Source organism: Saccopteryx leptura, chromosome 2 (assembly GCF_036850995.1).
Source record: "Saccopteryx leptura isolate mSacLep1 chromosome 2, mSacLep1_pri_phased_curated, whole genome shotgun sequence".
NCBI lineage: Eukaryota > Metazoa > Chordata > Mammalia > Chiroptera > Emballonuridae > Saccopteryx > Saccopteryx leptura.
The window spans coordinates 336,663,413-336,677,700 of NC_089504.1; the positions used below are offsets into that span (position 1 = coordinate 336,663,413).

General features: G+C 53.7%; 1 protein-coding gene across 1 annotated transcript in view; it reads left to right on the plus strand.

Annotated features, from left to right (window-relative positions):
• NOS2 (nitric oxide synthase 2) overlaps positions 1–13,844 on the plus strand; it is a 32,988-nt gene extending 19,144 nt beyond the window's left edge. Inside the window, exons 14-26 of the mRNA XM_066367393.1 lie at positions 910–1,014; positions 1,943–1,992; positions 2,361–2,535; positions 3,324–3,456; positions 4,351–4,429; positions 5,929–6,110; positions 8,619–8,782; positions 9,828–10,035; positions 10,757–10,844; positions 11,315–11,436; positions 11,754–11,902; positions 12,875–13,069; positions 13,665–13,844. Coding sequence (XP_066223490.1) covers positions 910–1,014; positions 1,943–1,992; positions 2,361–2,535; positions 3,324–3,456; positions 4,351–4,429; positions 5,929–6,110; positions 8,619–8,782; positions 9,828–10,035; positions 10,757–10,844; positions 11,315–11,436; positions 11,754–11,902; positions 12,875–13,069; positions 13,665–13,844 — 1,830 coding nt within the window. The remainder of the gene's footprint in view (positions 1–909; positions 1,015–1,942; positions 1,993–2,360; positions 2,536–3,323; positions 3,457–4,350; positions 4,430–5,928; positions 6,111–8,618; positions 8,783–9,827; positions 10,036–10,756; positions 10,845–11,314; positions 11,437–11,753; positions 11,903–12,874; positions 13,070–13,664) is intronic.
• The last annotated feature ends 444 nt before the right edge of the window (positions 13,845–14,288 follow it).

Sequence of the window (14,288 nt, forward strand, 5' to 3'; positions counted from 1 at the left end):
CATTACCAAAGGCCTCCCAAGTCAGGTGGGCTGGAAAGGACAGTGAGACCAGGACACCCTTCAGCTGAGATTAGCATCAGGCAAAACGTTTGGGTTCTTGAGGTGCCAAAGCAGTCATTATTTGTGTTACTTGATCATCCCATTTTTGTGGAAAACATGTCCACACATTCAGAATCCAAAATAGCCATGGAGCCTGACCAAGGGGGTGACACAGTGGATAGAGCGTCGGCCTGAGACACAGAGGATCCAGGTTCAAAACTCCAAGGTCACCAGCTTGAGCGCAAGATTACCAGTTTAAGTGCAGGGTCACTGGCTTGAACGTGGGATCATAGACATGACCCCATTGTCGCTGGCTTGAGCCCAAATATCATGGCTTGAAGCCCAGGGTCACTGGCTTGAGCAAGGGGTCACTGGCTTGCTGGAGCCCCCAGTCAAGGCACATATGAGAAAGCAAATGATGAACAACTAAGGTGCTGCAGTGAAGAATTGATGCTTCTCATCTTTCTCCTTCCTGTTTGTCCCTATCTGCCCTTCTCTCTGTCTCTCTCTCTCTCACTAAAAAAATAAAATAAAATAGAATAGTAGAGGCAGTGGTGGGAGTGTTTTGCCTTAGGACAAGCTGTACTTTGGAGATAACCCCTCCAGGGCTTGCTGACATGTTAGCCGTGGGGCATGAGATTGAGAGATCGAGGACATGTATTCAAGTAGGTTCATCTGACAGGGATTTGTGGAGCACTCACCATTTCTGTGCCACGGCTGAGCTGGGAGTTGGGGAGGAGGAGCTCAGGGGACGGGATGATGAAGGGAACCAAGGGCCTGGGTTGGGGGGAGGAAGCTCAGGGTGTCTGGGGAGGGCGCAGAGGGCCGCAGCCTGGGCCGAGGGCCATGTCCTCCCTTGGTGCCATGCAGGTTCTCTGCATGGATGAGTACAGGCTGAGTAGCCTGGAGAAGGAGCAGCTGCTGCTGGTGGTGACAAGCACGTTTGGCAACGGAGACTCCCCCGGCAATGGAGAGGTAGGTGGTCCAGGTGTCAGTGGTGTGAGTGGTGGCAGAGCCCCAGAGGACCAAGGGAAGGGTCTGGGGGATTCAGCATGTCCTAAGGAGGACACTTGGGAGTGAGTGCTCAGATCACTCTGGGTTGCCCTAACATCAGCCTGTGCCCTTCGTGATTATTGCCATATGCACGTGCCACCTTTCCTATGACATACTTAATGTTCTAGCAAATGGAGCTACGTTTTACAACTCAGTCATTCACGTTTAAGGAAAATTTTCTGTCACTCTCACAAATGAAAAGCCAGCAGAAAGTAATTCCAATGAAAGCCAAACGGAGTTGTTGAACTCTTCGCTAACCCTGGCTTGCTCAGTTTTGTTTTGTTTTTCAGAGTAAAAGGCAAGTATTAGAGAGGTGTTAAGTCTCCGTTAATACCAACCCGGGACTTTCTCCTTAGTGTTCAGAAGAACAAAAAATAAAATTGAAATGGGGATAACTAAAAAAAATTACAGAAAAGAGAATACGTTCTGACCATGAGATTGGACACTAGATCCGCTAGGTCATGTACCACTGAAAATGATCTCGAGGTCCTGGGGAATCAGGGTTATTTCAGAAAATACGGGGACAGTTGTTGGTCTCACCAGGTTCTGAGCCAGAAGTGGAAACCCTCTGGCGGTGCTCTGCTCTGAGGCATTCCCCCTCTACCGGGGCTGCGTGGGTCGGAGGCTGGGCTGGGCTGGGTCCCACGCTGAGGGTCAGGGCCACGTGAGAGCCTACGGCTGAGGTCGTCCCTGATCCCCGGCCAGGCACACAGAACCCTGCCTGCCTTTGTGGGTCTTGGACCTTCTCCTGCCAGGTGTGCTCAGTTCTTGAACGGCCACCAGGAGAAAAGAAAAAGCAGTGCTTTTATGAATCTTGTCTTGAGAACTTTGTGGTTCTCTCTCTTTCTAGAAACTGAAGAAATCCCTCTTCATGCTGAAAGAGCTCACCAACAAGTTCAGGTAAGGATGTTCCCTACCCCCTGCTGTAGGGTTTAGGGTCTGGAACTAGGTCTACATATAAGGGGGTCGTCTCCGGGAGGTCCAGGCGCAGAGAGAACCTGTGCTCAGCATGTGTCGAGGAGCAAGCCAGGAAATTCAGGTCCCTCTCACAGGTCCGCAGGCCAAGCCTAGGGCTGCTCATGGAAGCTGGTGGCAAGGCGCTGACCAGGGAAGACCAGAAGGGGGCGTACGCTGCTGGGCCCTATGCCTGGCTGAGGAGGGCGTGTCTGGGGCTGGCCTACGGACTGTTGGTGCTGCTGGCTGGGGCGTGTGCGGGTTGGCTCGCTGCAGTCTGTGTGTGTGTGTGTGTGTGTGTCCTCCTCGGGCAGGTATGCTGTGTTTGGCCTCGGTTCCAGCATGTACCCTCAGTTCTGTGCCTTTGCTCATGATGTCGACCAGAAGTTGTCCCACCTGGGAGCATCTCAGCTCACCCCAACAGGGGAAGGAGACGAGCTCAGCGGGCAGGAAGAGGCCTTCCGAAGCTGGGCTGTGCAAACCTTCAAGGTCAGTTCCTAGCTGGAGCTGCCCCCCAGCACGGACAGGGTGCTGTCATGCATTTGTGACCAGGTCATCTGTGTTGGGCATCCTGGGTGGCATGACCCTGGCCTGGCCCTGTAAGCATGGACCCAGGTGTGGGCCGGGGTTGCAGGCCTGAGGGCTCAGGTCACTGCTGCTCTTCCTCAACACCCCCCAAAAAAAGCCCCACTTTAAGCATGCGTCGCTGGGTACGAGAAGTGGCTGGGACACCTCCCTCCTTTCTGGGCGCTTCTGTTTAAGATGTTTCCTCCTCTGATTATCCGGGTCACCTCTTGACAACTTTGTCTTGTTTCAAGTCTTCCAGCCCCAGAGAGCTTGGGGACAAGGACCACACAGTTGAGTTCTCTGGACCCAGGGCAGTCAGTCTTTGTCGCCCATGGTTTGACTCCTCTCATTTAGCAAATTCATTCAAGCGAACTATTTCGCCCAGTGGCGCCCAGGAGCACTGGCTTGAGCCAGGGCTGATGTGATTCCCAAGCCCAGGCCTCCTCCAATGATTCCACAGCAAGAAAGTGGGAGTCATCAGACCTACCTCACGCAGATAAAATGAGACACTGTCAATATTAACATTCATCATAATAGCAACAGCTACCATGTGCTAAGTCTTTACAACAATCAGATACATGTGCTTAGTGATTTAACAAAGCACTTAGCTCGCTGTAAGGACCTAAACAATGGGAGCCTCCACGGTGGTACAGCTGCTGCTGCTACTGAAGGTGGCACTCGTGGACACCAACTTGCTCTCTCTCCCCCAGGCGGCCTGTGAGACGTTCGATGTCCGAGGCAAACACCACATTCAGATCCCCAAGCGCTACACCACCCGTGTGACCTGGGACCCACACCACTACAGGCTCGTGCAGGACTCACAACCTTTGGACCTCAACAAAGGTACCTGCTTGCCCGCACCCCCGGGGCTTGTTTGCCCTTCCCGCCAGGGCCGGGGTCTTTGAGCCGTGTGTCTGTGGTCAGGGAGAGCACTAGGACCCTCCGAGCAGAGGCAGCTGGCCTGGGGCTACCGGGCCCCTCTCTCTTGTTGCCTCCAAGAGCCAGTGGGGCTGCCAGAATCCAGGCCTTGCTTTGTCCCTGAGGGAGGCAGGCCACTTCAGGAGGAAGCCCTGGGTGGGAGGTGAAGAGAGGAGGCAGCCTCACCAACTGAGGGTCCCTGTGTGTGAGGCACGGTGCCAGGCTCTTTGCCCGCCCGCTCTAAGCGAGCCCTGACACCCAGCCTCCGAGAAAGGCACGGACAGAGAAAATGACCTTCAGGGAGATGAGGCGAGTTGTTCCCTGTGGCTGAGATTTGAGCCCCACCCTTCCAGCTCCAGTGGCAGCTAAGTATTGTAAAGAACATCCTGCAGAGGCAATTCCAGAACATTCTCCAGTCTGTGCTCTCTCCCTGGTGCCCTCCAGACGCTGCACCTCAGTGCGTCCTCCTTTCTAGTGCCAGGAGTCCCGTGCCCTGCAGGGGTCCGCTTGGCTAGGGTGCCCCCACTTCAGCAAGGTTCTCCTGTGGAGTCCGAGTCATGAGGTGCTCTAGAAACCCTCATACTCGGGCCTCTAAGTTGCACGTCCTATCATCTAGCAGTAGCCCCGCCCCTCTCTGTCAGACCAAAGGTCTTCGTCTTTGATTCAGAGACACGGGGGGGAAAAAGAAAGAAAACCCTACCGTGACCACAGTGGGACATCCCACGGGCAGTGTCCAGATGTCACTGACTCAGTCACGTGGAGGCTGCCCCACCAACGCTTAAGAGCCGCTTGGCCATTTCACCATCTCTGTCCCCACAGCCCTCAGCAGTATGCACGCCAAGAATGTGTTCACCATGAAGCTCAAATCAAGGCAGAATTTGCAGAGTGCGAAATCCAGGTAGGGGAGTACAGGGCTTCCCGGGGGATGGGCCACAGACTGTATTTTAAGGAAGGAAAAACTAGAGCCAGTCAGCCTTTGAAAAGAGAGAAGTGTCCACTGGTGTTAGCAATGATGCCATTGGTGAGGGCCGGTTTGATTGGTCACACTGTAGCCACCAGGGCCTTTACATCTGGTCTCCATTAATCATGGGCCACTTTTCCAGCTTGGTAACTAGGTACCTGCTTCACTTCCTAACCTTTGTCACTTAACTCTTTCACCAAAAGGGGAGAGCAAGAGAAACTCAAACCATTTGACTCTTTCTTAGAACTTTCAGGAACAGTTCAGCAGGGAGGGTCATCTCCCTACCAGGGTGAGCCAGTGATGTGGATTCTCTGTAGATTTTGTTTCTCTGTGTTGTCTTCTGCCATTCATTAAGAAAATTGGGGCCCTGGCCGGTTTGCTCAGTGGTAGAGCATCGGCCTGGTGTGCAGGAGTCCTGGGTTCGATTCCTGGCCAGGGCACACAGGAAAAGCGCTCATCTGCTTCTCTACCCCTCCCTCTCTCCTTCCTCTCTGTCTCTCTCTTCCCCTCCTGCAGCCAAGGCTCCATTGGAGCAAAGTTGGCCTGGGCACTGAGGATGGCTCTGTGGCCTCTGCCTCAGGCACTAGAATGGCTCTGGTTGCAACAGAGTGATGCCCCAGATGGGCAGAGCATCGCCCCCTGGTGGGCATGCCGGGTGGATCTCGGTTGAGCGCATGTGGGAGTCTGTCCGACTGCCTCCCCGTTTCCAACTTCAGAAAAAAACAAACAAAAACAAAACACATTAAGGAAACTGGGCCTGACCAGGCAGTGGTGCAGTGGATAGAGTGTCGGACTGGGATGCGGAAGGGCCCAGGTTCAAGATCCTGAGGTTGCCAGCTTGATCACTGGCTCATCTGGTTTGAGCAAAAGCTCACCAGCTTGGACCCAAGGTCGCTGCTCGAGCAAGGGGTTACTCGGTCTGCTGTAGCCACACGGTCAAGGCACATGTGAGAAAGCAATCAATGAACAACTAAGGTGTCACCATGAAAAACTGGTGATTGATACTTCTCATCTCTCTCTGTTCCTGTCTGTCTGTCCCTGTCTATCCCTCTCTCTGACTCTCTCTCTGTCTCTGTAAAAAACAAAAGAGAAAACTGGGCTTTGTTCTAATAAGAACCAGATTTGTGCCATGGACAAGGGCACATACCTCTAGAGGGATGCTCTCTCCAGGCAGAGTCTGTGGTTGAGCCCAGTGGACTCGGGAAGACCGCACAGGGAGGGCTGCAGCTCACCCTCTGCCCCCAGAGAAGCCTCAGGCCCAGCCAGACCCGATCCTCTTAAGTGGCCCAGCCTGAGGGGTGCTGGTGACTGCGCGCAGGGAACCAGGCAGGAAGATGAAAGGAGGGCAGATTTCCTGGGGAAACCGGCCCACCCGTCAGGGACCTCTGGAGGAAATCCTGGCGGTGTCACCAGAGGCTTCTTCTCCCCTCCTCCAGCCGCACCACCCTCCTGGTCGAACTCTCCCGTGAGGGCGGCCAAGGTCTCAGCTACCTGCCTGGAGAGCACCTGGGCGTTTTCCCAAGCAACCAGCCAGTCCTGGTCCAAGGCATTTTGGAGCGAGTGGTGGACGGCCCGACATCCAACCAACCCATGTGCGTGGAGATCCTCAGCGAGACCGGTGAGTTCTCTACAAGGATCCTCCACTGGGGCGGCCCCAGCACCTTCCCACCAGCCCCCAGCTGGCTGCTGGGCTGGGCCTGGCCCTGCACGGCAGGCCAGGCGGGCAGCTAACCCTGTCCTCCCTGCTGGGTGGGTGGGCCACCCCAGCCTGCACTAAAGCTCCCTCACAAAGGGTTCTCAACCAGCGAGAAGGGATGCTCCTTTGGGACTATCTGCCAAAAATTAGCAGCTGAAGAGTCTTTCCCCTTCATTCTTTTCCTTTTCTAGCCAATATTTTGTTGATTGACTGATTCGTTTATTTTTCCATTGAAGTTTTAACTGGTCCCTTCTATATAACAGACAGACCCTGGGCGAAAAATGAATGAGATTCAATGTCTCATTCAGAGAGCTCACAACCTTGTACAGGAGGCAGATATGCAAGATTATTCATAATAATTATTATAACAATAACAGTAACAGCTAGCACTTGTTGGGTAATTACGCCAGCATTTCACACGCATTGCCCCTTTCATCCCCACATCAGGCACATGTCTGCAGCTTGCTTGGTGACATAATAGAGAAATGTGGAAACAAGTGTAAAATGTGAAGGTTCAAGTTTCTGAGCCATCACTCACTAGCTACGTGACCTTGGGCACATGAGTTAACCGCTCTAGGCTTTATTTCTTTTTGTCTAAAATAGAGATAACAAAGCCTTCCTTGTTGTGAAAAACATAAATGAGTACATACAAATGCAGCCTTCACCACAATCCCTGGAACCAAACACAGAAATGGAAGAGCGTCCATTTCCCACAGGCTAATGAGCATTTGTCCTGAAGGTCAGAGAATATACCCTAAGAGTCTCCTCAGATCCCAATATATATATATATATAACTTCTCACATTTTCATGGCGTTCTAATTTCATACTGCTTCCTCCCCAAGGGTCTGATTTATTGCCACCTTCCCTGGGCAGTGAGCAGGGGCAGGCTATAGGTGACCAGGAGAGTGTGGCTCCTCCTGGCCATCCTCACCGGGGGTGGGGGCGGAGGGGATGACACACTGTCCTACGGAGGGTCCAGGGCACTCTTTTCTGGTGCTAAGGCGAGGCTCTGCCTGTGTGGTGAGCGCAGCATGGGCTGACAGGCACGAGGAGGGGTTACCGGTGAAGTCTACAGTCAGGGGACTCCCTGCCGTGGGACTAGCTCCCTGGCCTTAGCTTCCTCAGTGAAAATGACACCTTCAGGAATGTGTCCCCCTACTTAGAGTGGCCAAAATAGGAAATTAGGGGTCAGAGAAGTCAAGTCTGGCATTGGAGAATGTGAGAGAGCCTGAAACTTGGGGATGAGAGGACAGAGATGTCCTCGTGACTATAGGGAGATAGATGCGGTTCATCAGGCCTTGGGTCTAGATGAAACAATGCGATACTAATATATATATATATATATATATATATATTTTTTTTTTTTTTTTTTTTTTTTTTTTTACAGGGACAGAGAGAGAGAGTCAGAGAGAGGGATAGATAGGGACAGACAGACAGGAACAGAGAGAGATGAGAAGCATCAATCATCAGTTTTTTGTGGTGACACCTTAGTTGTTCATTGATTGCTTTCTCATATGTGCCTTGACCGTAGGGCTACAGCAGACCGAGTAACCCCTTGCTCAAGCCAGCGACCTTGAGTCCAAGATGGTGAGCTTTTTGCTCAAGCCAGATGAGCCCATGCTCAAACTGGCAACCTTGGGGGTCTTGAACCTGGGTCCTCCGCATCCCAGTCTGACACTCTATCCACTGCGCCACCACCTGGTCAGGCACGATACTAATATTTTTACCTGATGTTTATTGAGCACCTGTGTCCAGATACTGTACCAACTGTTATACTGCACCATGTCATTCATTGCTCATGCAGACCCAGTGAGACAAGCTTTCTTATCACATCCATTTCACAGAGGCGAAAACCAAGGCTCAGAGAATTCAGTCACCCAGCTAGAAAGTGGAGAGCCAGAGTTCGAACCCACCTCCACTGGCCCAGGGTCCATGCTGTGACCACCCTGTATACTGCCCTTTGGGACTCCCCTATCTACTTCGGGGTGATTGGCTGCTCTCCTAGCCCCTCTTGGTATAGGAATCCAGAGGACTGTAGTCAGGGGCTTTTCACTAAATGAACAGTTGGCTTCTCAGGCGTACACCAGTCTTTGGTGGATTTAGTCACCGTGAGTCTCTAATAATTTGCCTGTGGGTACCAGGCCTGGGTCAGAGAGGGGCTGGACTCTGGTGCATAGTTTATAGGACTGGTCACTGTAGGTGCCCTTTGGACGGCTGTGGATCAGCTTCCCTGCAGCCCTATCTCCGAGCACCACCTTCCTGCACACGAGTTGGGCACATGAGCCCTGTTGCTGTTCCTGGAACCAGAACATCAGTGTCTTCTCTCTGCTGCAGCTGGAGGGTAGAGGGAGTCTGCCTCTGAGGCCTCATCACCCTTTGGGAAAACTAAATGGGACCTCTTTCCCACCCTGATTCCTTTCCTTACCCAGGCAGCTACTGGGTCAGGGACAAGCGGCTGCCCCCCTGCTCACTCAGCCAGGCCCTCACCTACTTCCTGGACATCACCACCCCTCCAACCCAGCCGCTGCTTCGAAAGCTGGCCCAGCTGGCCACGGAAGAGGCCGAGAGGCAGCGGCTAGAGGCCCTGTGCCAGGTAAAGGGGCTGGTGGGTGGGGCAGTGGTGGGGTTCTATACTTGGGGGAAGCCAGAGGCCAGAGTTGGTCTTCTACCTCCAAGGGGGATCTGCTCCAGCGGCCGAAGTGAGACCTTGTCAGAGTCTGGTGGGCAGTGAGGCACCCTCTCCTCTCACATCTCTAGGACACAGTTGCATTGAGTAAACTGGATTTTCCCGAGTGTCTGCAGGATGCAACCAAAGTGCACATCCTCAGAGACTATCCAGAAGAAGAGAGCCTCTGGGTCCTGTGTGTCTTTGTATTCCCCAAGTCTGGAATACGCTTGGGACTTAGAAAGGGTTGGAGAATGGATGGCGTGGGTGAATGGATAAATGGACATGGTGACAGATGGATAGTTGAATTAACAAATTAATAAGAAAATGCATTGACTCACCCGCAACTCTCTAGGCCCAAGTCTTTGCAAAAGGTACTGGATGTCATTATTACATCATCATTGCTAGTGATCATGATTCCAGCCACCTCCAATGCCATTGTCCTGTGGCTCCGCTGCACTAGCTTGGCACACATTTTCTCATTTAATTCTTGCAACATCCTCACAAAATACGTGATGCTATCCTCATTTCACAAAGGCTAAGTAACTGGGACAAGATCCCACAGCTCTAAACCATGCATCTCAGCACAGCGTCCAATCAAGGTTTGAACCCAGGTCTGTATGATTCCAAAGGCCTGCCCCAAATGAGATTATAATAAAAATTTGACTCCTGCCCACATGTTGCTGACAGTGAAGTTGTAAGTACACAAGTTAGATCCACAAGTTAGATAACTGCTACTCACTGTCCTGAGTTCTTCCATGACAGGACATATTCACTCTCCAGTTTGGTCATCTCAGCACCCTGGACAGCGCTTGGTGCTTCAAAGTGTTGAGGGAGGGAACGGGAAGTGAGTGAATGAATGAGTGAGTGCACACGGCATTGTGACAGCCTCTTCCCTCGGTGTGGGCCAGCCTCTTCCCTCGGTGTGGGCCAGGTGCCCTGAGCCGCTCACATTGCCGCCCTTGCCCTTCAGCCCTCGGAGTACAACAAGTGGAAGTTCACCAACAGTCCCACGCTGCTGGAGGTGCTGGAGGAGTTCCCGTCCCTGCGGGTGTCTGCCAGCTTCCTGTTCTCCCAGCTCCCTGTTCTGAAACCCCGGTACTACTCCATCAGCTCCTCCATGGACCGCACGCCCACAGAGGTCCACCTCACCGTGGCCGTGCTCACCTACCACACGCGAGGTAAGGCTGAGGCAGAGGCTTTGAAGCAGTCCAACTCTGCTTTTTCTTGGGCAGCTGTTCAACATATCTGAGCTTTGGTCTCCTCATCAGTTAAACAGCCACCTTCCCGAGTTGTGATAGCAGTGAGGTGTGTGAGGAGATTACTCTGAACCGGGCACTGAGCTAGCCCCTCTGCATGCGTGTTATCGCTCATCATGTGAGATGCGAGGGGCCACACACAGATGTCAGAACAGACCGGAGTGCTCAGGAGGCTGTCCATCACCCGGGGTTCCTACCCGTAAGGACTATATTTGTGAGAACACTCTGGGGCGGTGACTGTGGCCACCCTCAGGAGCCACTCTGTGCAACTGTCACTGGAGCTGAGTGCTGGGCTGGGAGCGTCTCTGAAGAAACTCTTAGAAGAGCATCAGAGTAAGAGTCAGGGAAGCTGAGCTGTGGCCTTTATTCTACGGCCATGTGAGTGACCTTATCCAAGTCACTGCCCTTCCAAGACTCGATTTCTGCAGTAGTAAAAGGAGAAGCTGGCATGCTAAGTCCCTTTCAGCTCTCACCAGCTCTGGGGATAGAGAGGGTAAATCTTAGAACCAGGAGAAAAACTAAAGCTCACAGAGTATCTGAGTGGACAGTTTGAGGAGGCGCATCAAGTGGGAGGAGCCACTGGGGGTGGGTTCGCGCCTGGGTGGCGGGGGCGATGGTGGTCAGGTCTGTGCTCTCCTTGCAGACGGACAGGGTCCCCTGCACCACGGTGTCTGCAGCACATGGCTCAGCAGCCTAAAGCCCCAAGACCCAGTGCCCTGTTTTGTACGAAGGTAAGTGCCCCCTCCGCTCTGTCTGCTGTGGGATCATTGGCTCTGGGAGTTCTGGGTTGAACGGAAAGGATTTGAGGTTTGGATGCCACTCTGGACCCCTTGGCCCGTAAAGAAGGCATTGGGGTCACACGGCCTCTCCATTCCATCTCCTGGCTGTAGAACATGGCCAGTGTCTAGCAGGGATGGAGATGACAGTGGTGATGGGGCCCAGAGCAAATGAGGTTCAGCCTCTTTCAAAAGGCCCCCGGGGCAAGGAGGTGGTGTGTTTGGTCAGGGGAAATGGTGTGTTTGGTCAGGACAGAGTATATCCAGCCTACAGGACTTGGGAATCAGACTTGAGCTCACTGTCTCTCCACACCCCCCACCACTACCACCCCCAACCACCACCCAGCTCCCCGGCCCCTTTCCTGCATGCACATTTGGTCCACAGTGTCTGCGGACTATGGCCTCTCTTTTTCTGTCTCTTTCAGTGCCAGTGGCTTCCAGCTACCTGAGGACCCCACCCGCCCTTGCATCCTCATTGGGCCCGGCACAGGCATCGCCCCCTTCCGCAGTTTCTGGCAGCAGCGGCTCCATGACACTGAGCACAAAGGTACTGCAGGGGTCCCCAGGGGTGGGGTGGGGAGCACCAGGTGGCCAGCACCCGCCTGGGAATAGAACTGAGCTGCAGAGGATCTGTGTCACTGCCCACACACATTTCTTGGTCCCTATTCCGTTTGCCTCGGCCTGTGTGGGAAAGTGATCTGTATGCCCTGGGCCTCAGCTTCCTCATCTTTAAAGTGTGGAAAGTGCTAGCTAAGTCACTTGTGGGGATGAAAGGAGAATTCAAGTTGGGTGCCCCGCTTGTCAGACCTTGACGCCTGCCCTCTGGTGGCCATCCTAGTAACTGCAGCCTGCTGTGTCTTGCAGGGCTCCAAGGAGGCCGCATGACCCTGGTGTTCGGGTGCCGGCGCCCCGACGAAGACCACCTTTATCAGGAGGAGATGTTGGAGATGGCCCGGAAGGGGGTGCTGAATGAGGTGCACACAGCCTATTCTCGCCTGCCTGGCCAGCCCAAGGTAATACGGCAACTGCCCGTGCAGCGGGAGGAGCTTTAAAAGTAGACTATACAATGGTGGGTGCCCTGGCTCCCACACGCCCCTCACATCTCTGAGCCTTCATCTCCTCGGCTCTAAAACGTAGGCGGATACACTGTCAGAGCGATGTCGTGAAGCTGTAGTATTTCGCTTACTCTTCTAGAAGAACAGACAGGCCTGAAGACAGGACTAAGTCGGGGCCACGTGGTGGGTTAATCCCGAGGGCCCAGCCCGCTGCAGGATACATAACTCCCCAGGAAGAGGTGGTCCGCGCCAGTTTTCTGCTCAGACATCGCAGGGCTGGAGGGCGGCCATTACTCCCACCGTGAGCCCACTGATGGGCACACTGCCCAGGAGGCACTTTGCCCCATGAGCCTGGGGAGTCTGGACAGACTCGTGGCTCTTCCCTTTCAAACTTGGCCTATCAGGGCTCCTCCCAGAGCCAGTGCTCCATGCCCAGAACTGGGGTCACTGGGAGCCCCAGTTGACTCCTGGACATCTATGTCACTGGTGAGCCCAAGGCTCTGTGCCCTGCTCTGAATTACAGTGGAGACTACACAGACAGTCTGCACTGAGAGAACCGCTTTTCTGGGGTGTAGGCAGGTACGACTCAGAGCCCTGGGCAGGGGAAGCGGCTTGATTGATGCCTCTTTGAAGCATGGTGAATTCAGAGTATATCCAGGAACCTCACTGGACCCTCAGCCCCTCAAGGGCAGGGTTGTGGCCAGCATTCATCTCTCCAGCCGCAGCCCAGGCCCAGGCTGGGCAGGATGCCAGTGCACCTCCTCGTGCTGAGCCTGGTCCCTGTGCAGAGTCCTGGCGGGGAGCATGGTCTCCCTGCAGCCCATGGCACACACACACTGCCTCCCTGTGGCCAGCAGCCTGACTTCAGGCTTCACTCCCCACCCCACTCCAGCAGCAGAGGCCTGGACTCACCATCTCCTCTGGTTTCAGGTCTACGTTCAAAACATCCTCCAGCAGCAGCTGGCCGGCGAGGTGCTCCACGTGCTCCATGAGGAACAAGGCCACCTCTATGTCTGCGGGGACGTGCGCATGGCCCGGGATGTGGCCCACACACTGAAGCAGCTGGTGGCTGCCAGGCTGAGCCTGAGTGAGGAGCAGGTCGAGGACTATTTCTTCCAGCTTAAGGTACTGCAGCTGGGGTGTGCGCTAGGGATGCAGGTCAAGGGCGTGGGCCAGGGAGCCAGGACTAGGGGAGTCTGAACCAGGGGAGTCAGGCTTCGAACAGTCCTGGATGTCGGAGGAATCCTAGAGGTGGCCGGAGCTCAGATGGGCTGTCAGTCCATCCTGGTCTGGTTGCTGGTTAAACAAAGGCAAACGTGTTGCCTTATGATAAGACTTCCAGAGCCTCTAACATGTTCCTGTGTATTATGACACTTCAAAACTGGGAGAAAGGATGCAGCAATCACCAAACATATTAATCGCAGAGCCCACATTTCCAGGTGCTAGTGGGACAGGCACTAGGCAGGCTACCCTGTCCATCATAGAGCTTGGAAAGATGTTTCGGTGGTCCACACCAGAGCAGGCAGCCGTGGGAGTTAGAGTCAAGTGAGATTCGAGTGTAATCTAAGCAGGACAGTAGGGAAGGCCAATGGCTCACAAGTGTACGCGTGGTAGGGGAGCTGGAGGAGCCCAGGAGCTTGTTCCAGGCTGGGCCTGATGAACGAGAAGGGGCTGGACCAGCAGAGCTGACACATTGATCTCTCTCTGTTTTCCCTTAAAGAGCCAGAAGCGCTATCATGAAGATATCTTTAGTGCTGTATTTCCTTACAAGGTGAAAGAGGATGGGGCCGCTCACTTGGCAGCGGGGCAGCCGAGCGATCCCAGACCTCCAACAAACAGCCCACGGGAGAAGTTAAAGCTGCCGCCGCAGAACTTCATGATGGAGCCAACTTTCGATTAACTGAGGTCACAAGGTCTTATTTCTCCAGCTCCTTCCCCTTTTACTTGACCTGCTACCAAGTAGCAGCCTGGACTAAGTGGAACCTCCTGTCTCCTTTGAGCCCACCTTTTCCCGGATAAGGGGGAATTGGGGTGTCCCTGATCCCTTGGAGAGTGAATCTGCAACGCTAGTGGGTGAGGATGGATCCTCCTGATTGCACCACTCCAAGCGGCCACTTGGAGGCGCTGTCGTGCTGCTCTGTATTTAGCCCCACCCTTCTCCCATGTACAGTTATTTATGCCTTTGTATTAAAAAAACAAACAAACCCTAGTCATCCACCTGAGGGCCATTTACGCCTTCCCTGTGTGACTCCTTGATGGGGATATTTATATAAAGTGCATCTTATTTTAATCACATTGTATGTGTGTGTGTGTGTGTTTCATAAGAGAAGCAACCCTACATTAT